At 39.9% G+C, this 24,865-nt stretch overlaps 1 protein-coding gene across 2 annotated transcripts; it reads right to left on the reverse strand.

The window, feature by feature from the left end:
* Positions 1–2,403: 2,403 nt before the first annotated feature.
* Positions 2,404–24,630, reverse strand: map2k6 (mitogen-activated protein kinase kinase 6). 2 transcript variants are annotated; one of them, XM_079477104.1, is made up of 12 exons: positions 24,157–24,630; positions 15,513–15,576; positions 15,241–15,289; positions 9,364–9,477; positions 8,965–9,084; positions 8,469–8,585; positions 7,312–7,363; positions 6,949–7,076; positions 5,913–5,990; positions 5,648–5,787; positions 4,607–4,652; positions 2,404–4,107 (listed from the first exon to the last, which is right to left on the reverse strand). In XM_079477104.1, exons 1-12 carry the CDS (start codon positions 24,236–24,238, stop codon positions 4,030–4,032), a joined length of 1,068 nt encoding a protein of 355 aa, XP_079333230.1. In that variant the 5' UTR covers positions 24,239–24,630; the 3' UTR covers positions 2,404–4,029. The 2 variants fall into 2 exon arrangements, with proteins under 2 accessions (XP_079333230.1, XP_079333231.1); XM_079477105.1 differs by lacking the exon at positions 24,157–24,630 and adding an exon at positions 22,025–23,881.
* Positions 24,631–24,865: the final 235 nt, after the last annotated feature.

The following is a 24,865-nucleotide window of genomic DNA, read 5'->3' on the forward strand; positions in this document are numbered from 1 at the left end:
CAACCAGGCATTGCAAGGAGGTATGTTTTACCACCGGTAAACTTTCTGTATCACAGTTTGTCTCTGTCTTTCCCACTACCGGACCTCATGGTGGCTTAAAGGAGAAATTCACTTCAGAATTTGCCACCTTTGACTTTCCACATAACTATTGAAAGTCAATAGGGGCAATTTTTGTTTACTCACCCTCCTGTCATTTCAAACCTTTATGACTTTCTTTCTTCAGCAACACACAAAAGAAGATATTTGAAGAAAGCTGGTATCTGAACAGCACCGGACCCCACAACCAAAACCAATGCCAAGTGAATGGGGTCCAGTTGACAATTTTTCTTATGTGTTTTGCGGAAGAAACTCATAGAGGTTTGACATGACAAGAGGGTGAATAAATGTTGACAGAATGTTTATTTTTTGGGTAAACTATCACTTTGAATTTATTTTAAATGAGCCAAAACATGCATTAAAACAAACTTAAACAGCTTAAAGTCAACTGACACAAGTACATTTATTGAGCTTTGACACAGGCCATGTTTAAGTGCTTTTGAGATCTGGATGAAAAATGTACAAACGCTGCATTTGGGAAAGGACAGGACCTCTCGCCTCCCAATCTGTTGTGAGTTTCCTAACTCGATTTTTACGGCAACGGAACAGGAACAGACATGTCCTTGTGCTTCCGTGAATTCTTTATTTTTGAAGATTCATTCATATCAACGTGCAGGCAAAGCTCTGTGATTAATTTAAGTCTGACTCTCAGATTCTGGTAAATGGAGATGATTTTATCAGAATCATACTTTCTGAGAGCACTCGGTAAAAGCGAAACGCCACGGAACGAACCATCACAGGAGTTTTTATAGCACGTGGGCCACGTTTTCCATTGTACAGGTGACATGTAGAAAACACGAGTTTATTCAGCATGTGGCTATCAGTGTCCGCAAATGGAGATACAGTCACATGGAAGGCGAAACACTTTAATTACCAAATGCACAAAAACACACCTTGAGATGCAATTTTTGACGCCTGTGTGACATGTGGCGGGACATTTTTCATTAAACAGAAGTGGATAGAAATGAAAGACAAACCCCAGCGTGAGGGGGCAAACACAAAACATAATAATTATCTGAAGATCAGATCTGATGATCTCCTTTAGAGCTCTTTTGTGCATCGTCTGGTGTGATGTTGAACTTATTAGTAAAGCATATTTACAACCAAAATAAGATAAGTCATGCAATGAGGTAGTGATTCTTGATATTACAAACTCCAATCATATAATCCAATTGTCTATAAATCTTACGTTAACTGCTGAAAACTAAGACAAAGAGTAGCGATAAGACATCCAAGCTTTTAACCCCAAAACTCAACAAAATAATCTTTGTCCAACCAGTGATGCATTTATCTGTAGGTATACATATGTTTAGCCAAGTTTTTAATATACGTTTATACATATTGCCTTGATTTTGGGGTGAGATGTTTGGATATCTTTATGACATAACTCGATTTTTATCTTTGATAACTGATGTTAGGTCACAAGGAGCTGATATAACTGCACTGATGGGAGATGAGGATAGATGAAAAATGAAGAGCCTGTTGGAAAGATCTGTCTTATTCCACAAGCAACAAAAAACGTCTTTTCCACAGGGCTTGTGCTTATTAATGTCATCACTTGTAATGTTGGCAATAGTTGTGTCCACTTATAAACTCATGTGGATGAATGGGACAGACAGAGGGGAGATTTGGGTGGCATCCAGCGGTCATCTGCTCTGAAGACAGAATCTTCCAGAACTACGCTGTCAGAAAAAAGTACAACTCCGGTTACTGGAACGGCACCCTTTAAAAGGTCCCACTGTGTACAAATTTTTCACATTTCAATCCAATATGTTCTTATGAGGTACTAATATGCTCGGTTTAGTTGCAAATTTTGAAAAAGCTCCATCGCCACAAACAGACCTTTAGTTCATTTTTCTGCTGGTGTAGAAATGTCTATGAAGTGTAATGTCAGTTATTGAATATTTCAGCTTCTCTACTTAGTCATTTTTGTTTCGAACTCGACCAACGATTATCCGAAGAACCTAAATGAGTGAATGAACAGGTTGTGAAGTGATTACAGATAAAAAAGACATTATAAAATAATGATGCCAGCGCGCACAAACGATTGCCCTTATTCTGAAAAAGTGCATTGCCTCGGCATTTTCAATTAAAACTTAACTGGAAAATCTTTTGATTTTTGGATAAATATGACCCTGAAAGTTTTATAGTTTACCAGATAATGGATGTTGTTGAAAAAGGTTTACTCAAGTATACATAACGCATATATATTTAGTGGCTCTTAAACAAAGACAAAAGAACCACCGTAATAAGGTTTCACAACGAAAAAAAGAGGCAATTTACAGCACGTCAAAAAGAAGCAGCAAAGATATAAGAGAACTTTTATGTTTGAATCAAACAATATAACGATTACAGGCAAATCAGCAGTGTTATCCATTCTGTATACAGTGGTCACAAGACAAAAAACATAACACAAAGGAAAAAAACCCACACGCTCGCACGCACACGTCATCTTCACCTTACAGAAATGTTACAAGAATAAAACCAGAAGCCCAGAAAGCAAAGCAACAGACCCCTCGCCACTATCTGAAAACTGTGGAAAGCAAAGCATTGTGGGACTTGTAGTTTTAATGTATTGTTATTATTATTTTTTCATTTTTTAAGGAGGCACAAAATCAGGCTTCCAAATCACAGTGAAGCTTTGAAATAAGCGTCAGCTACGTGTTTTTAGACCGTAACCCAACGTCCACATGCATACACGCACACGCTCTCACTTTAGCGCACGCACGCAAAAGATCACACGTTCACACCTGCACGCAACCGTAAAATTAAAAAGAAATTGTCAAGTTTCCAATGAGAAAAACAGCAGTTACAACACGTACAGAATTGGCAGAACACCTCATTACTGTTAATACATATGCACTGTGTATAATAATAATTATTATCATCATCATAAAAATAATAGTAATATATTTCCAGTTGGATTGCAGTTGGAAAAGAGAGATCATTTCATTTGATTGGCTCAGAACAGAGTTGAAGCCAATGGACTAAGATACCTTCTGCCCCAAATTACCTTGGTATAAAGTTGCAAATAAAGCACACACACATGCGCACACCCATTCACTCTCTCACACACACACACACACACACACACACATAGACAGACACACATACACACAGCAGACCAAGCAAGAATTTTTCATTTAGCTGTTAACATGGACAGCTCTTCAGTTCCTAACCCTTAACATTTCAACAGCATTTACAAACTGATCTGAGATAAGCATTAGTTGACACAGACGGACCGATCTGTCTTCGCAAATTCAGATGGGGGAGAAAAGAAAGAGGAGTTCCATTCATCCATTTTTAATAACCATCCCTCACAGCCAACAGAGTATATTGTCCTCGTGTACTCATTTAACAAATTCAAGAGACAATTTGAGTATATATACATATATAGATAATAGATAAATATATCTATACCACTCTCATTTTTATTTTTCTAAGTTAACCGGACGTGGCGCGTTGGTAACATTGCTGAATACTTTGATACTGAAGTGCCGGTGGGGAAACTAAACATTGATGTCAGACTCTCACCTGATGCTAAAACGGCTTTTTGGACTGAGAAGTAAAGCTGGGATTGAAAAAGTGTGACTTGAAATTCAGACTTGGGACAGTCAAACCTTTTAATGCACATGGATGCACATACAGGCAGGCGAATATTCACACGCGCACAGACGCACTTGCTCACCAACCCACGCATACGTGCACGCACGCACTAAGATACCAGTCCCAGGCCCTACTCCGGTGTGTTGCTAGGAAACGTCCCGCCCCCCTCAGTTTTTGTGTTCTCTCCCCGGACCTTCCTGGGTGCTTGTGCACCGCTGCTGAGGTGGGCGTGTCTTACATGTGTTGAGTCTTGCTATTGGTGCTTTTTCTGAAACAGTCCCGTCTCCCCCCCGCGGCAACATGTCAGTTATGCCGAGAGGGACGTGCTCAGTCCCCGAGGATGCTCTTCACAAAGCTAGCGACGTCGGTGTCTTTGGAGTCATGGATGGTGAAAAATGGACGTTGCTGCGAATGGAAAAGGGTTTGATCGACAATATTTAGTCAAAATCGTCAGAAGTGCAAATACATTTGTATACATTACTGTTAAATTATCATGAACAATTTATTTTTAATATGCATTACCAAAGAAAACTTAACAGCAAATGCATTTACAATATTTTATAGCTGAGCATCACCAGAAAATGGATGTACTATAGAAATTACTATCATTTTTTTATACTATATGTGGTTAATTCTATATTTTAAATAAATATGTAATATTTTAATATTGTTCATATAAAATATTTCCCTTTCAAACGTGTCCAGTACTTAAATGTGAAATGTGCATTAAAAGAACATTGATAGATTTTCATGAAGCCTCATTATTTAAAAAATTACCTAAAAGCGTCAGAGAGCTGCTCTGAGTTATTCAATGCAATGGTAAAAAGGCATAAATAGCACAAGACTGACATCTAATGGCAAAACCAGGAACTGCTATAAAAAGAGACCCTTTGCATAAACTCACCATTAATTCTGGGTAGTTTGGCCGCTCTTTGGAATTCTTCTTTAAGCTGAAACACAACCAGACAAAAACAGACATCCACGTTAGAAATGCGACAAATGCACACTGAGCTTTAGCAGAGTTCAACTTCAATGAATTGTGCTGTGGCCTCCCCACAGAATGTGAGAGAGGATGCAATCAGGGTTTTAACTTCCTGTTCGATTTTCTCCTACACAATGTGGAGTCGAGGTACGAGTCTTTTCACTTTCGTGAAACTATGTGGTGTCAGCGGTGTTACTAGAGAAATGGCATTCTACAGAAATTCGTTTTGCAACCGTCCCATGATTGAGTCAGTGAAAACACATCATGAGACAAAAGTGAAAGAATGCTAATCCGAAATACTTTTATAATGTATGTTCTAGTGCTGTCAAATGATAAATCGCGCCCGGAATACATTTCGTGTTTGCAAAATATGTCTGTGCATATTAATTTTGTATTTATAAACACTTACACGTGAACATACATGTACACGTTTCGAAAATATTTACATGTATTTGATTATATTACCCAATAATTTAATTCGTTTATAAATGTTTATTCGTTTTTATTTTATTATTTTGTGAAATATATGCATGTATGTTTTTATAAATACAAAATGTATATGCACAGTGCACAGAACTACATTATTATATAAAGAAACATCTAATCGTTTAACAGCCCTATTCTTTATGCATAAATACACATTTTATAATACACAAGTTGACTACGTCATTTTAAATCTCATGTCTATGAAAATGCATTTCAAGAATGTTTGGTTGAATCTTGAGATATGAATGAAATGCATGAAATGCATGAATGATTCCCGTTTCTAAATATGTGTGCAGGGTTCAACATTGAGGATGAACTTACAAATATAATTTTTTTTTTTTAAATATGAAAAGGTTTGTAGAGTAAGTAAGAAATACTGCACAGCTGTAAATTACTGCAATAAACAATCCTTATTGTTAATACCTAGGGTGTGTGTGTTTGTGTTTGCGCGTGCGTGCGGCTTAAATGCTTTCCCACCATTGTGATGTGAAGTCCACAAACTCAGGCGAGAAGCGGTCGGCAGGCAACTGGGGGGACGGCTCCTCCACCACCTGCTTTAGCTGTTGAAATGGTGTTCCCCATGAATCATAGGGGAACTTCAGAATGGCCAGTTCAATCTGTCAAGACCAAGAAACTCGTGTCAAAATCCCATAAACATTCAAGCACGATCAAATGTAATAACCTTTATTAATATAATGTCAAAAAACATTATTATAAACTGTTAAAGGTCGCTGAGACGTACCATTGTGATTCCTAAACTCCAGATGTCAGACTTGACATTGTAGCCTTTCTGATTGGTTTCCGGATTGATTCGCTCTGGCTGTGAATGAGACAGAGAAAAAAAATGATTGTTGGAAAAAGAGGAAGTGTGCTTTGATAAATATGGTACACAGATGGAGTCTGAGCGGTATGAAACGTAACTGTAGTTTATTTTGCTTGTAAAACATTCGGACCTTGAAGACAAAAGTTTCTTTTTTATATTTATACCATTCCTTCGTACAGGGCCAGCTGTGCATTTCCTGGGGGACATAAATATGAACACAAACTCTGAGCTAAAGCCTGAGGCGAGACGTTCAAGAGATTCAGGAAATATCTCCAGAGACTCAGTGTCTCATTTCTTAAGCACTCAGACTTCATCTATGTCTCATCATGTAGTCTGGCTCGAAGTACAGTAAAGCAAATCAAATATTCATGTTCTTGCCAAAACTATTTAGATCCTAAACTATTTTAAGCATAAATGTCTAATGTTTTAATATATCATCGCTTTGTAATCCACCCTACAAAACTTTTACATAGCGTGTCGACGTCAAGCGAGCTTTAGTAACATTCTTAAGTAAATAAATACAAGTTCAATATAAATGTAAAAGTTAAAGTTAGTGTTTACAAAAAATGTCTGTCTACTGTGCATATTAATTTTGTAATAAGAAACACAAAAACATACACACGCATGCATACTAAGATCATTCTACGTTGTATATGAATGTTTATATTCTTCTTAAATATATGCCAGTATGTGTTTATAATACAAAATTATTATGGACAGTACACAGACATATATTATGTAAACACAAACTTTTATCCTGCATGCGATTAATCGTTTGACAGCCCTAATACACACTACTACCATCTATCTGTAATATACCAGTAACAATTTTAGCTCAGTAAAAATTTAAACTGTTTGCCCACTATTTAGTTTCTGCGAAATATTCTCATCATTTGGAGTTATGTTGCTATGCAGAAAATAGCAAAGGTGCATGCATAACACAACTCATGCTTACCGCCATGTATGGCTTACAGCCGGCATCCATGGTCTTTGCCACTGAATCCACCAAATACCCGCTGATGCCAAAATCACACATTTTCACCTGCCCCTGCATGTTTATCAGGACATTAGAGGGTTTCACATCTGTAAAGGGCAGATACAACAGGATTGAAACAAGGAAGCATGTGCTGACATCGTAAAAAAACACAATATAATTTAGCTCAGAGAGATAGAGAGAGAGGAGAGAGAAGTCATCTTGAAGAAGCAGTTCATCATCTCTAGAACGTCGCACCACTGAACATCCAGTCTATTAGTACGCCTACAGCATAAAAATCTAATAAAGTCTGTGAGCAAATCGCTCGCCCGGGTCCCATCTCACCTCTGTGGATCACTTGTAGGTTGCTGTGGAGATGCTCCAATGCTTTCACAATCTGCAGTGAGGATATAAAACATCACACTCATTACAGATCTGCAGGTACACAGTCATGATCTCATATTCTCATGTAGCTGGCATGAAAATAAAAGTCTTGAGCATTAAATCTGTATGAACGTGTAAGGAGATTCAATGTTCATATCTGCTTTTTGTGAAGTGATATAACAAAGCAATAAAGGCTTATTGCTTTTAAAAAACTCAAGAATCAAGGACTTGATTTGGAAAAACAATGATGCACCTTCACGAAATCTGTAGCATTGCAGATGCTTTTTTTATGCTATTAAATACATTTTAGTTTAGCATATATAAACATATAAAAACTATAAAACATATAACTCTTTAAATTACTTTATCCATTTACTAGACCAATCACAGACAGCTAAGGGTGTAACATCAAAACCAGTTCACAATTTGATTCGATACTTGATAGTGGGTTTACAATTACAATTTTTTTAAGATATTTATTTATTAAGATAAAATGTAAAAAAGAAACTGATTTAAAAATCTCAAAACATTAACAAAATAACCAAAATAACCTTGTGTATTTAAATGAATACAAATTGAATAGATCCTTCACTGAAAAATAAAACTTAATTTTAGCAAAAATAAATTTAAAATGGACAATTTATACGTTTACATGGCGCAGGTCATTTCTTGGCAGAGCTACTGATAGGATTAAACAGACATCATATGGTCTAATTAATCACCATATCTCTAAGATACATAACTTTTTTTGCGACTTGTGATACAATAATATATCACTACAACCCTAACGAAATTCAATTACGTGTTTTTATAAAAAAGACATAAACTACTTTTTGTTTAATTCGAGAACAACAGAAAAATATTTGCAGGCGGAGTTATCTTTCTGATGCATGCATTCGTGCATTTTGCAGATGCGTTCATCCAAATCGACTTCCAACATATTCATTAATGTTAGTCCTCTGAAAATCGGACCCATGACTTTGGCATTGTTGCACCACATTTTACCAGTTAACCTACAGGGACCCCGTGTATGGAGCTATTTATGACCCACAAACATCGGTCCAAAGGGCCACAAACAAAGCTTTTCGGTGTTGATGGAGTGGCGGACATGTACTCACAGAGACTGCGATCTTGCCCAGGATGTCCTCAGGGATGGTCTTACCCTTCTCATGCACCTGCTTGTAAAACTTATCCAGAGAGGTGTCCATCAGCTCCATGCAGATCCACACATCACCCTGACAACAGAAACGACCAATCGGGTAAGAGCATGGGTAAAGGAGTGAGACATAACAACTGTCATTAAAATGAGACAGCAAGGAAATGACTAATAACATTCCCTTTGTAGGACTTCCTGTGGAACTTTTCTATTGGTTTGAAGTACAATAGCGGACTCCAGACGCCGTGAGGAAACTGATTCCAATGGCTATGTTGCTCAGACTCTGAGTATTATATTGATGCGCGTGAGGCCGTTTATCAGCTAGAAGAGATGTCTGATAAAATCGGGTGGTGATAACATCACATGCACACAGCAACAAATGCAACGCATGAAATGTTGGCGAAACGGTTCAGCGCACTTGGTTTTTCTCTTTCTGTGCGCAGTGGTTTGATGTGTACCTCTCTGAAAAGTGCCCCGTAGAAAGTAACAGTGTAAAAGCAGTCGACTGTTCTCATCGATATGTCCAGATCCATCAGCAGTCGCTTCTGCTCCTGCGTGTTTACCGTGGCTCGGATGCGCTGCAAGGAGAGCATGTGTCAGCAATAATCTTGGGAGTGCATTTCGTCAATAAATTCTGCGTAAAATAATCCCAAACTATATATGGTTATATATGATTTTCACTATAGTGATCTTTTGAAACCGTAGTTAAACTGTAGACCTCCTGTAGTTGACTGCTACAGGATGGACAAAAAATATTTGCCCTTTCACTTCATTTGAATAAACCTCTAAGACATTTTTTCGGGCAGATTTCCACTAACTGGAAGTTGCAACGCTCGAGCGAGCTGATATACGCTCACCTTTACAGCCATTATTACGCCACTGGGGACGTGTCTCATCTTGTCCACAACTCCATACGCCCCTCGGCCCAACTCTCCGATCTGCTCTAAATCATCCGCCTTCACCACAAAGTTCTGCCCAGAAACACAAATACAAGCCTTGAAGGAATTTGGTGGGAAACTGTACTTCATTGAGGGATGGTATACTGATGATGAAAATGACCGATAAAGACACAAAAGAGAAAAAAGGACAAAAATGCAGACAGTCTAGAAGACAAGAAATAGAAATGGCATAGTTGTTTCCTGTTAGATTTGAAGAATGGAGGTATACAGAATGAAAAGCATGGATTCCTTAAAGGGATACTTTGCCCAAAAACCTTCGAGTTGTTCAAAATCTGTATAATATGTATCTATATGTATTCTGATGAACACAAAGAAAGATATTTGGAAGAATGCCTATTATAACCAGACAGATTTTCTCTTCTCAAAAAATATATTTTGAAGAATGTAGGACAACAAACAGTTCTTGATCATTTTTGACTACAATTGTATTTTTTCCTTCTGATGAAACACCAAACAGTTCTTGAACCACTAGAAGTAAGAAATTTATACAGGTTTGGAACAACTTGAATGTGAGTAAATGACGACACAATTCATGAAAATTGTACAGGCCCTGTCAGACTTCTCGTGCATCTAACTATCCAGCAATGTTAAACAGTGACCCAAAAACTCAGCCGGAAACATCAAGTCGGTTCTGAAGTTTATGACTAAACTGTGAAACTGAAAATACAAAAAGATAATCACTAAATATGACACTAGAACACTGCTGGTCGACGATGAAGACAAGAAAAGATACATATATTATATATATATATATCATGTATAAATATACATGATATTAAGTCAAACTAATCGTCTCAAATGTATCACAAACTATATTTAACGGTGTTCTTACAGACATTGCTTGATCCTTAAACCTTGTCTTTCTTTGAATCTGTTAGACGCAGTCACCACATTATTACTATGGCCGTTTAGAAATGTACATCCTGATTCCTAAACCAATAGGTCATCTGTGGCTGCTTTTGAAAATTAGAGTCCTCAGACATTTCAAAATGATAAATCCTAATAAAATATAATTCACTTCAGTCTTGCACACTGCCCGCCTGGGATTTTAAGAATCCCAAATTAACTTACAATTTATCGTTGGAGGATAAAAAAGTTCAGAGATAGGACGTGACATGATTTTTTGAATGCCATCCTTAGTCACTTTAACATCAGCTTTTCTCACCAATCAATCTTTACCTGGCAACGTTATTACAACAATTGCCATTGGCCACTCATTCCTGTGAACTTGAATGTTCTTTACCAAGACAATGTCTCCTTCCTTCAAGTCAGTTCTTTTGTCTTGTCACTTTCGTCGGGCTTGCAATGTACAAAGGTAATCTTTTTGCAATCTTGCCCAGAAGACGTCTGCGAACCTTTGTACTTGTTGCCATTCTTCCTTAAGCAATTCAGTACGTCCGAAGTCTCCAAATGGGTGAGGTGTTGTACCTGTTTTCTGCGTCAAAAGGGTAGCAGGCGTGAGAATAAAGGGAAATTCTGGGTCAGAGGACACAAGGGTCTTGAATTCATCAGGGCATTGACTTCACCATGAACGTTGTCAGGATCTCATGTGTGAGGCATGTCGATTTCTCATTGTGTAATATAATATCAAGAATGCTGTTTAGCGGGCCCTCTGATCGCATCCTTAAAGCATTAATGAAACTACTAGAGCTTATTGCTTCAATCACTTCGATGTGGAAAGCTATTATGCACATACACAAAAACATAATTGGCCAAAAACACAATCTTCGAATTTGCTACTCATGGCCTAAAAACATCAACGCCCCCGTAGGTGAAGGGCGCAGCTACTGTCGACCGATCCACTGGAAATCAAACTTCTGCTGATGTTCTGTCTTCCCTCAGTTTTTGCAGTTTACACACTTGGAAGAGTTAACTACGTATGCATTTCTTTCCTCCTGCTAGCCAAAATCCAGCAGCTGCCCAAAACCCAAGTGTCTGCCTTGATGTTTTACAGCATCACGGTAGTGTCGCACAATCAGTGTTGCCGCAAAAAGTTTGCCTGGAATGATGATAGGGTTTATTTCAAAAGTTTGCAAATCTGACCTGGCGGTGCGACCCCCTACTTGAAGTAAACCATAGCTGTCTAGACAAGGAGACAGTTTCCTAAACACATTCTTACGAGGAAGGTTGTGAGTTGCAGTGATGCTCTTAATCTCTGTTGGACAACTCTCATATTGCGCATTCTTCAACACAAGGACTTTAGCTACAATAGACCTGGATCCGTGGTCTGCTGGGTTATGTTCTGTGGGAACATATCACCATTGTGCAGGTGAGCTGAATCTATTAATTCATTGAATTCTGTTTTTTACGTAGGCATAGAACCTTCGTGTCTATTATGTATATAGCCTAGTACTACCTTACTGTCCGGGTAATAATACAATCGAAAGGTCATGTCCATTTCTTCAACAATCAACTCTGCAATCCACACCGCTAACACAGCAGCACATAACTCTCATCTTGGGACAATTATGTCTGGTTGTGTTCATTTGGATTTTCCAAAAATCAAGTTAACATCTGTGTTACCATGCCCATCCATCACCTTTAGGTATCCTACAGCAGATATGGACTTGACTAATACATCTGGAAAAAAGTTCTTTACTTTGGACAGAGGAATGGATGTGCAAACAATGGAACAAGTGCTGTATATCAGCAGTAATGGCCACAGGTTCTTTACGGAATCTCATCAGGACTCTTAACGGGCTGTTCTTCAAATCAGGACCTTGCTGAAGAGGTGGTGCAATGTCTGCATGCACATTCTATAGCAGGTTATCCATAAATTAAAGGAAATTTGCTTTCATTTGTGGTCGATTGTTCAGAGTGCGTCACAGTGCAAGAAGGCGTTTATATGCATAGGCTTTGTTGTTTGGTTGACTTTGCCTGGGCTCACGAAAAGGTAGGGGAGCGTCCCAACAGTTGCAGGTATCTTGAAAGAACTCTTTGTCCACGATTTGAAGAAACCTTTCATCTTCCACAGGTGGTGGAATGTTATGATCGTTCGCAGTGTGGGAGAAAATTTGATGACCAATACTTTCTACATCAAACACTAAAGGAGGAAAGGAATCCTCAGGTATTGTTTTTGGAGGTTGTAGCCGTTGAGGGTTGACATCCAACTTATACCTGAATTTGGCTTTAGCGTGGACTCAGAAACCTGTGATGGCCATTCTCCAAGACGACAAAATATGAACTGAAGATGGCCTATGAGCTCCTTTAAGACGCAGTCGATACCAGTCGAGAGGCGGTATTTCCTGGGCTATATATTTCAAGTGACTGTGATAGAGTGTTGCTTCTGGAGTTGGAATCTCTGTACATTGTTTGGAATCTGATTACATTCCAGAAGAGTAGGGAGAAATAGACTTATCCTGCCATCAATAGACTGCACAATGAAATCTGAAATTGTTCTACTTGCTGTCTCTAGAAAACCTGCACATGTTTTCAGTGTGTAGAGCACTGCACTGGTTTTGATGTTATAGACATCAAATAAATCTTTCCTCACCAGTGAGCGGTTACTTTGCTCATCTAGAAATGCAAAATGCTCTTTGTGTCCTGCTGGATAAACAGAAACAAGACACATTTTTTAACATGATCGTGTACTCATACCTTCTCCGTAGACTTCTGTGCACTCAGATGTGAGTTCATAACTATCTAATCTGTCCTTCTCCTTGTCATGCTCTGAAGCTGGGTAGGACCTGGATGAAGGGCTGAAGGGTGACTGTAACTACCACACTCTTTGCACTGAACTTCCACAGTGCAGTTTTTGGACAGATGATCAGCTCTGCCGATACACGCTGTGTACGAGTAAGCTATTTTGCAAGGTCATAGGTAATGGACAAGGAATCTCCTTTGTCAGGAGGTCTACTCCATGTTTGGTATTGATGTGGGAAAGACTGCGTTTTGGTGGGATTTTGTGACAAGTCTGCATCAAAGACCATGTGAACTAACTGGTAAATTCTTGTAATCTGCAGGCTCGCTTTTAATCAAAGTAGCAAAGTGAGATGCTTGTAGTGGTTGTAGCGTACCACTGCTGATCTTAGATTGTGCCTTCACATAATTTGCTGTTATAACTTTGATTGTCTTCGATAGGAGCAGAACCTTTTCTTCGACTGGCTACACTACATTCGGTTTCTAAGAGTGCTTCTTCCAGCACTTGGGCATCTACGATAGCAGCGTCCTTTTCTTTTTCCTCCTGCAAAGCCTCTAATGTTGCTTGAAGACTTGCCTGTTCAACTTTCAATTCCATTTATTTTTTAGTATATGCTGCTCTTGCTCATGCTCTGAAATCTGCTATGCTGACACATGGATGATGACTAGATGGATGCCTTTGAGGATTGTCGGCTGGATGCTTTTGAGGAACATGAGCTTGTAGAGCGCACATCATCAGTTCTGTTTTTAAGATCTACGGATTCTGTCTGTCCTCTATGCCGTTTTGATGTGATGATCTTGGTATGCATCTCTTACTTCCAAATGTCTTTCTAGGTCTGTTGTATTACTGTCTTTTCATTGTACTGGCCTTGTCAGACTTCTCTTGGTTCCAACTATCCATCCTCTTTAAACAGTGACCCAAAAACTCAGCCTGAGACATCAAATCGTTCTGAAGTTTATGACTCAACTAAGACGATGTTTAAGGATTAAGCAGTCACCACATTGTTGCTATGGCCGTTTAGAACATTACTTCCTTCTTCCTGAACCAACAGGTTGTCTGTGGATGCTTTTCAAAATGAAGGTCCTTGAACATTACAAAATAACAAATCCTAATAAAATCTAATTCACTTCAGTCTTGCACAGAAATCGTTTTTTATGGCAATTTCTAATCGTAATCGCCATTGCAAAGCCTTGAATCATGGTGCTATACAACACAAGTCCTTGCTAAAAAAAGTGTCCCAGCCTGACTTGCGAAACTAAACTAAAGTTACTTTATCTTTGGGTCGGATATAAAACAAAAAGCAACAATCTCTGCCAATGGAAAATTCCACTTATTTGATGAGTTTAAAATAAATATTGTTACAGCCTGAGAGGCAGTAAAGTGCATTCCACGCTGCCCACAATCAGTCGGATACAAAAGGGCAGTAATGTGCACTGGGCCGTTCTTTACGACCCGAGGGTCTGTACCCGAGCTCAGAACAGAGTCTTACATCATCATAAGAAGCAATGCAAAATATGCCATTTGAAAAGAAGCGTTATATAAGTGACTTGCTTTGTATGATATGATACACGTTCTCATAGTTGAAAAAAGGTTGCGTGCGAATTACAACATCGCAACAAAAAACTTTGTACTTTTTAAAATCTCTTTCGGGCATTTCCTGTTATTTTGCATAACATCTACGGTTTATAAAAACTGAGATTTTATATGACAAATAAGCATTATTTTACCGTTTCAGCATGTTCACAGAATCATTTTGATACAATGATAACCGCAAAACAAACATCCCACGCATCACATATATTTGAATTAGTTTTACAATAATAACACGATGGATTACGTTACTTATGATAAGAATAAATGTTTCCAAAAATATCAAGCAAAAATTGCCCCATTTTTACATACACCCAGTATTAAGGAACATCAATGTAACTATCATTTAATGTTTTCCTCATGATTTATTTTCTTTTAAACATTTGTCCGTTTCTTTAACAATTTATCATACAAAAAGAAAACAAAGAAAGAAGAAAGCAGGCAAGCAAAATACAAAGCAGACGATGCTGACACATGAAATGACACGCGGTTAGTAATGCAAGCTCTTTCATCAGTCCAATTACAGAAAGAAGGATGTGCTGTACCTTTTCTCCGATGGTAACACAGGCTTTGGAGTCCAGGTCTCTCGGGGGTCTGCGTGAAAGAGAAATCCCACTGAGTGTTCACATCTTACTCGGTGAATGACTCACTGACTGATGTCAGCCTTAATTACTGAATCTATTCAACTTGCAACCCCAGACTGAATCTCAAAGCAGATTAAAAGCGCATTGCTTTCTAAACACAGTTTATGAATTGAAATGCGCTCTAGGTAGCTTCCAGAAAAAGCGTGAGGGTTTAAATTTGCATTAGGTCTTACGTGGGTGCAGGTTGGGGTTTCTCAAACGCCTCTTTTGGAAGCTTGAGTGGAGGCTTCTTTTTACCTGTGGAGAGGAGAAAAAGATTATCATTACATCAAAGTCAGCGGAGTTTGCCTTTGTTATGAGGAAACCGCTTATGTGAGATAAGAAAATCAAAAGGCTTGTTTAAACAATAGAGGCATTTTCTTGGCCTTTTCATTGAATTCCCAGATCGCACTCACGATCAGACAGCGCAAGCGGCTCCAGATCCTGGCCGAGCAAAAGAGCGTGAGAGTGCACGTGTGATTGAGGGAGGCGAGGCGGCAGCATCAGGTGCATTCTCTCTGTCTGGAACGGAGCAGAGCCGCTCCGCCAGGCGCTACTGGCACGGGCGTGACCCATCGTGACTGACACCCGAGTGGGGCAATCCGCATACCTGGCGCGTAGTTAGTGGCACGTAAGTAACCAGCATCACAGCCACTCCCACCTAACCGACCGATTCCAGTCTGCTAAATGCAAACAATAGGAACAACGTGTGCTAAAAGACTAGCGTGTGTGCTGAACTGTAAAACACGTCAGGAGTTACAACTGGGAGTCTTGGAGACCTTCGTTCGTAGGTTAAGAACAGAAAACCAAGAACTGAATCATTGTAATGATATTTCTACCAGGATAATAAAGAGATAGCACACCATTCTATTGCGATGCTGTCACTGGTAACATAGAGAAGTCTATGTTAAGTCTAAGTCTAAAGCTGCGATCTATAACTGCATTTATCTGGACGTGGGCTTAAAGGAGCAACGTGGAGATTTTAGTGGCATCTAGTGGTGAGGTTGTGATTAGCGACCAACCCCCCCCCCCACCTTTCGAAGCACTACTAACAAAATAGCGAATTCCTTGCATACTTGATGTATGGTGATAGAAACATAACATTTCATTATGCAAGGTCTTTATACACCTCTGAACACATAGTTATGTATACTATATTGCAATTCTCTCATGGCAAGTGCTTTTTTTAATGTATTCATGTGTTTTAAACAAGTTACGGATTTCAGCTGTAACAAATCAGAAAATAAAATCAGTCTCCCTCATATGAGTTATTGGTTTGATTCAGTCTTGATTGAGTCATTCGCTAAATGAATGTGCAACAGCGACTTGTCACCTACTAAAACCACAAGTTTTTCTTACCTCCAGGCTCCAACTTGAAATTAACCGATAACTATTACTGTGTGTACTTTAAGTCTCTAAGCCTTATCTTCACAGAGTCAGCACAGAGTTGTTATAAAGGTTGCTTCAATAATTATAAAGAAAGCAACACTGTTTCTATATAGTATATTTTTAAGGGATGACTCCGTACCAAATCAATTAATCCTATTTAGCTTTAAAGAAACTACAAAATATCAATAAATTCAAATTCTTTATGGTTTCAATTTCATTCATATTTGGATAAAGCAAAATGATAAACCTCTTGTTTACTCCTGTGTTAGCAATCCCGTTTCATTTTCTGCAGAAGACAAAAGAAGGTATTTTGAAGAATGTTGGTAACCAAACAACATCGGCATCCATTGACGCAAAACCACAGAAACATCTCAAAATATCTTGTTTTGTATTCCACAGAAAGTCGTGTGGAGGTTCTGAACAACGTGCCGATGCATTCTTACATTTTTTTTGTGAACTATCCTTTAGTTGGCAAAGAACAATACTTGCAAGCTAAGGTGTGGCTTGTGCGCTATTCTGACTACGCCACGCACCCACAGACAGGAAATAAAAACTGAGACACTTCCCATTTTTTCACAACTATTCAATAATGTAGGCCTCATCCTGACCAGCTATACAGATTTACTGCTGTAGCGTGAGAAGGTAGATGTTTATTATCAGTGTTCGCCTACAGTCATGCAGTATACCTTCTACACTATTGTTACCTGAAAAGGGTTGTTCAGAACCCCTCCCACCTGCATTTACAAACACAACAAAGCAAGCAGAAAGCTGACACTCGAAAACCCCACCAAGGACTCAAATCCCATTTAAAGTGATGCTACAAAACCACGAAATGATTATGTGCCCACTGAAAGCACACCGCGGGTCAACGCTGCCAAAATAACTGAGCCACAACTGGAACTCACTCCCTAGCAACTGACTCAAGCAGTGTTCTATGTTGAAAGCCCTAATCCTTTAAAGTCACACATGCTGACGCATTACTGGCCGACACCCGATAGCCTTCACATTCTCATCAGATCAGTGATGTGGGATAAAGGCTGGTCGCACCGACCGGGCCTCCCTGTGACTTTGGTAACTGCAGAATCTGTTGAAAATGTTGCATAAGCACTAAAAAGCCACTTCGATCTCTCCAAATAGAACAAGTTTTGGCCCTCCAGGTCACAATTCTCAAAGCACTCAGCAGGAGCTGGTTACGTGGTCGGATGGGGGATCACGACCCGTCCATGCCAAGTGCAGAGACACTGTATAACACTGCTAAACCACAATCTATCATAAACAAATACATTTGTATCCATTCCACAACATGAAATTAATATATAGTATGACGATTAAAACATAGGATTTGTAACGTACGTGCAATAAAAACTTTAAAGGGATAGTTAACCCATAAATGTAATTCTCATTTTTCCACGGTCATGTCGTTGTTTGATTGACTTTCTTCTGACACAAAAGAAGATATTTTGAAAAATGTCTCTGTGGCTTTGTGCCCATATCATTTGAGTTAATGGGGGCCAGGGTTATTTGGTTACCAACATTCTTCAAAATATCTTCTTTTGTATTTTTCAGAAGAAAGTCAGTCATACAGGTTTGGAATGACACGAGTACTAATAAAACCTGTACGAATTTGCATTTAAGGGTGAACTATCCCTTTAATACATGATTGTGGAGTGTGTTCATGGGCTAATGGGATTTCTCTGTGGGCGGGGTTACCCACAGCAATGACTTGACAACCTGACCCGATGTCAGTATAAATGTACCTTTAGACTGTGCGGGGTAAACCGATGGGGTGAATGGAGAGATACAAATGTGCTTCAGTAGCCGGGACATGCTGCGGCGTGTTGCACAGACTAGAGACTGGAAAAGTTATCGTCCACACACTGAACCCACCATGCAAATTATCAGCAACACCATCAAGACGAACGAAGAGCATGGAGACATATAAGCATGCTTTGTTTGCAAAGAAATTCCTCCCTCATAGCAGTTTGCTTAGCTGAGATAAATAAGGCGTCTGATTCAAAAGAATCTCTTATAGTGAATACTATAAGGATTTTAAAGGGATAATTCACCCAAAAATGAAAATCTGTCACCCTCTTGTCATTTCAAACCGGTTTGACTTTTGGTAACGGAATGTTGGTAATGCAACAACAGCGGTACCCATTGACCTGCATTGGTTTCGTGTTCATACAAAATACAACAACAGGTACCCTCGCTTCTATTGTGTTCTTTTTGAGTTACCTAAAGAATATGCTATACAAATATAAACAATTTGTGTCTCAGTCTCGTGGCCCAAGTCATGTAACATATGTCTTGCATAGTCATGTATTATGTTGTATGTTACATTTTAAATGAAAAAATAAAAGTGAAACGACTTCCAAAGTACCAATTCAAAACTATAGTTTTTTTAAACCATCATATTATGAGATTCCAAATTTGTTTGATACGTCCCCCATTACTTATCCAGACCCTAAAAGAGGAATACCATGGTAAACAAAAGGTAAATAGAAATAAGAAGTTTCACAGGATTCCAAGTCGGCGATCAAAAGATTAAATAATGAATTACTGGCAGAAAACTAAATAAATTGTTTAATACATAGCTAGAACATCATGTCAAGTCTGGGTATCTGCTTTTGAAACTGTATTTCATTATCCATGTTTAACAACTTAAGGACACACGCAGACAGCGTGTAGAGTTTAGCCTTCTAACTTACTGAAAAGCACACGGTGTTCAGATTTGACAGACAAGCTTGCAAAAGCCATTTGCGAAACTTCAAATATTATATAAATTCATCACATGTCTGTTTTGTTTTAATGAATTTATCAAAAGTGTGTTTTGGTACAAATGTCTGGCAGATTCTGAAGTGACGGCTAACAATATACAGTCAGGGAACATGAACTTCATTGAGCCCTGTAGTGTTATCTGTGGGGTGGCGGGTGGTCGTCTGCCCAGTGCCAGGTCAACGTGTCTGCAGTTCAGAAAAGCCAAGATAGCCAGTTCCAGGCCTTCACCATCCCACTCACACACTCTGCCCAGAATTCCAACAATCCCAAGAGTTCTTCAATGGAATTTCAGGGACCCAGAGGAGGGCCGGTGAATTAGAAAGAGAGCGAGAGTAAGGGAGAGAGAGATGAAAATAACTTCTCTTGAGCTGCCGACTGTGTGAACCCTCTGAACGCACTGGCAGTTTGGAAGACACTATACACTTGGTAGATCCTCTGATTACGGTGGACAGGGATGCAGCTTTGGGACTGATGTCGTCATTGGTTTGCGCTGTCCATCCTCCAGTGTCTTTCCACTGACAGGACAGTCCAGGAATGGCATGTCATCTTCGGACCGAGGATAACAGCCCGGTCTATGCAGCAGGAGTGACTAGAAGCTGTACAGCAACAAAATATGCTTTCTTCTTTCTATCCTTAAAGGGATTGTCCATACAAAAATAACAAATCTGTGATCATTTTGTTACCCTCATGATGTTCAAACCTGCATATGACTATTTCTTCAGTGGAATGCAAAGAAGATACTTTGAGAAATGTCGCAGTTGTGTGTGTCCATACAATGGAAGTCAATCCTTACCAACGTACTTCAAAATATCTTCTTTTTTGTTCTTTAATATGCAGAAGCAATTACGCCATTTAAAGACTTGCCAAAAAGCATAAACACTAGATCTATCAAAACATGACTTGGAAGAATTTAGACAAGCCCAATGCAATAACACAGACTTTGAAAATAGGCGATGTATTTTATACTTTTTATTGTTACACCCTTCACTTTTAATAGCCTCCTGAAATTGTCAATAAAGTATTTAACGGAGTCATATGACACAGCTAAAACGAAGCTTAACGCTCTGAAAAGCAAGATGTGCTATGATTGGCCAGTTAACCAGTGCATAGTGACTGGTTGAATACTGCAAGCGTGTGACTTCAGGTTCCAAATATGGTGTCTAATACATGCATGGGCAACATAACATAGCACACTAAAGCACATTCGCGCCATATGACCCCTTTAACAGTTGTAGCGGTGGTCAATCTCTAGAATTAAATAATTTCATGGCGCATGGACCGCTTGGCAGAATTAGAGCAAGGCCCTACCGAGTTAACAACCTGTTGCCAGCTAATCTCTGCTCCGTTTTCATCCACAAATCCCTTTAGCAGTCCCACTAAGTGGAAAATAATATCTTTCTTTTATACAGCACTTAGCATAATTGGGTGTGATAGATGATAACAGCAGACATTTCAAACCATCACTGGTATGAGCAAAAACTCAGACTGTACTTTAAACCATTCCACAATGTGAAGAAAAGCACACTGAAAAGTATAAACTAAATTCTAGTAAATTGTCTGAGTATGTGCTGTAAGGAATTTTGCACACTCAACTTATTGAATCTGGTCATTTGCTAAATAATTATTTCTGCATGCGAGATCGTTTTCACAATTGTGCATGTGGGGCCAAGTAAGCTCTGCCTTCATCTCAAACACATTTGGACTCGCTGGTTAACAACAGAAAGCAATTTACTGCCCCCTGCAGAGAATACTAAATCTATCGCACATAAACACATATTACATGTTCTGGCTCTTTAACATAATTAGAAATGTAAAAAGGGCTGGGGATTCAGTACAGCGAAAATCAAGTCTTCCTAGAACATCAGTAGTACAAAATATTAAGTCAATTTATGAAAGACATCTGCTTTCAAAACCTCGTATGCACATCGCCGTGCATGCTCTATGAAGAAGCCTTGCTCCTCACGGCAATGCGTCTGCACTAATGAACAGCCAAATTCCAGGTAATAATGCACAACAGTCAGCAGACAGAAGTGGGGAAATGCATCTCAAATGATTTCGATAGCATGTTTTTTGGTATATTGTTATAAATTACATACAGTAAAATACAAAAAGATTGCATGCTGAAATATGGCATCTCTGTTATCTTTGCTGTCATGACAATCCTTATCACAATACGCTAATGCCCGGCCTTTGTGGAAAAGTGATACTGTTGGTAATACTATGTTAAGAGACACCCTGGCTGTCTTTGAGAAAAAGCCCTTAAAGTAGTCAATTATTCAGAAGTCTGCAATAAGATGGATCAATGGCCGAATGCAGTTCCTGTGACCCAGCAAAGCTCAAGTCCCACAAAAAGAAGATAGATAGCACAAAACCAGCAGTAAGGGGCCTCTAGACAGGGGCCTCCCTAAGAGCCAATAGAGTCATCAGTATAGTCACTCATAAACAATTCAACAGAAGGACACTCCCGTGCTTGTCATCTCTGTGCCGCATTAAACACAACTTGGTCTCGTATGAAAATGCATGCATCTCTTGTACTCACCTAAGCTAGGATGCACGCATGTTAAACTGCAGTCTGGGATTTGCATGCAAGCATCCAGCGAGGATTCCGAGCCCTGATTTTCAGCATTCAAGCATGCGTGGAAACATGAACGGTTGTCCTCTCCATGCACGCAGCCCAAAGGTGAAAGGTCTTTGGGATCAGCTGCGCAAAACTTGAAACAATTCTACTGCTATCGCACCAAAACAATACAGCAAACAAGGCTGGACAGTCACCAACAATTGAGCCATCGAAAGGGGGATTTAGTATCTATACGACAGAAGCTTACAAGGTCGCATTTGCATGACAAACGTAACAATTGCGCCTGGTGGCAGCATGCTGCAAAACAGCAGGTCTGGCTGCAGGGCGATGCGTGTATTGCTGGGTCAAAAGCGGGGCACGCCATGTAACCCGGCCTGTTCTCAGCAGCAGTGCAAACTCGGTAAATCAGTGGCCAATGTGCACAAGATAGACCCCCACTGACACAGGGGGGTTGCTCTTCCGGATGATCACTCACAGAATAGGAAAACGGTTGCCAAGACTTCAAAATCTACTTGCAGTTTCTTGCAGTACACACTGTACTCAAAACAGCACTGCAATCACACTTTGTTGCTATATAGAGCTTTGCACATTTTAGATTTTTTCACACTAAAAAACATATATGAACAAATCGTGCATCTGAAAGACAAAGATGTCCATGGCCGTGAAAATTAGTAACTTAACAAAACCACTAAAATCACGTCACATTCAATCAACAACTAAAATACTTGCAAAATAGCTCGCAGAATTTCATGCTTTAAAGAGAAATGGCAATATATTATTAGATTTCAGTTATGCAATAGCCAGAAGCCCAACTGCTGCCAGAGGAACACCTTAAATGGCCACAGTCCACTACCTGGAGCCTCCCTGCACAGGTGAAGCCGGGTTTGTTTGCACGACGGAGGGGTGGGTTGATGGGGATTTAGTTCCTGAGGTGTGTCAGTGTTACACAACTACACAATTACCGCTTATTCACCACTGAAAAATCACCTCATCGTGGTGTCAGATTTGGACATTCTTGAACCACGCCTACTTGCGAACAGATCTGTTCATCGAATGCAAATGCTCTTGCATGGCAACCAGCTTCCTGACGTCGGCTCATGGATCAAAAGGACCCCCAGCTCAGGAACAACAGCTGCTGGTCATGGCATTGATTTGGACTCATGCGTGCAAGTCAATTCCACCTGAGGCGCGAGAAACCTCACACACAGGCTCCATACACCACCCCTTCCGAGAAAAACTAGGGACATTCAGAATGTTGCAAAAGCCCCACAGAGTTTAATTCCAGCATTGCTCCTCCAAAAGGTATAAAACAGGTTAACAGTAAGCACGTATATGCGTGGGCTGTTTTTGCAGGCTTTGGCTGAAGATTGCATGGAGACCTGCACATTTGAACCCACTGCGTGCAGCAGAAGCTCCCAACAGAACTATATTTAGCTCTTTATTTTTGCAGCTCTACCTATGCATTACTGCTGGAACAAAGCTTGCATGGCAGAGCCTCCAAATGATTTTCCATTACGCCCATACAACTCATAAAAATGGTCTTAAGTTCAACGTCGTTTTCCAGCTCGACGTGGTATGCAACCTGGTCGTGCCCGTTTCCCCATCGGACGTGCAGACGCCAGCGTCGGGAAAGTTTAACGTTATTTAATGCATCTCGCGTGCAACCGCGTCAGAAGTTCCGCACGCGAATTTACATCGGTAGACGGAGGCTGAAGTCGCCGTCACGTCACAATCAAACCATTTCCGAGAGAAAATCAAGCCTCGTGCGTGCTTATGAATCGGGCGCGGACAACGTTGCCATTGCACAATCACTTGCATTGCTGGCTAGGCAGTTCCTCAACGCGGAAAGAAGGCGTATCGTTTAATAATCCTGGCACAACAAGAATGCAAATAGCGAGCGTCTAAAAGGAGCATCGCCTCACCAGAAACTCTGCAAAACGGCAGATCATTAAAACAGGAAATGCAAGTGACCCTCTCGAGCCATCAAACTTTTAACACGCATCGGCCACGATAAAGCTGCAGCCGCGCACTTTGCACGACATGCAACGCTGGCTGCATTCCTAGCTTTGCACGAATAAAAAGAAAGTACTTACCTTTTGGCACAGACATCTCCTCTTTCGGCTTGGGGGAAGGGGAAGCACAAAAGACTTTGCTATCCTCGCTCCCTCCCTCCATATATCCCTCGCAGCGAGGCTTCGAGCAGGCTTGATTTGCAACAAAGGTGCAAAATACAAGCCCCGATCTTCATGCACTCGGAAGCTTTCGCCGTCGGGTGAGTTCTTCTCCGTGCAAACGTTAAGATTTCTGATGCACGCTTCGCAAAGCGCGACGTGAAGATTTCTGCAAGGGCTCTGCAAAAGAAACCTCGGCAGGCACTTACATGATGGGCCGAGGCTAGCAGCTGAGAGCTCCTAACTTGGATCAGCGCGAGCCCCTGCTAACACACGTTCTTCCTGCCTGACGACGCAGGGGATCATGGGGTTGGTAGTTTCACGTAAATGGTATGCGCCGGGGAAACAGGAGGAGCTGCGTGCGCTGTACTCACCCGAGCGTGTCTGTTGTAGTGTATCTCAAAGCACGAGCGTTCATTGCTTAAGTATTTTATTGCAAAATCGAAACTGAAAAGGTGTCACATTTATAAGTACATTTTTTTGCCAAATTACACTTTTGTGTGTCTTGGAGCATATATAGTGCTCATGGTGTAAGTAGGTATACATGTGAAGTGTGTAAAGGTGAGTGTAATACAACTATTTGACCTCGTGTATGTATGTATGCATGTATGTATGTATTTATTTAAGGACT

This window comes from Barbatula barbatula (assembly GCF_947034865.1).
Source record: "Barbatula barbatula genome assembly, chromosome: 16".
NCBI lineage: Eukaryota > Metazoa > Chordata > Actinopteri > Cypriniformes > Nemacheilidae > Barbatula > Barbatula barbatula.

Coding starts and splice junctions, on each gene's coding strand:
- map2k6 (XM_079477104.1), bottom strand. CDS start 24,238: ATGGAGGGAGGGAGCGAGGATAGCAAAGTCTTTTGTGCTTCCCCTTCC. Junction 5,991..6,948: donor GCTGTAAGCCATACATGGCG/GTAAGCATGAGT, acceptor TCTCATTCACAG/CCAGAGCGAATCAATCCGGA. Junction 4,108..4,606: donor CAAACTACCCAGAATTAATG/GTGAGTTTATGC, acceptor TTCCATTCGCAG/CAACGTCCATTTTTCACCAT.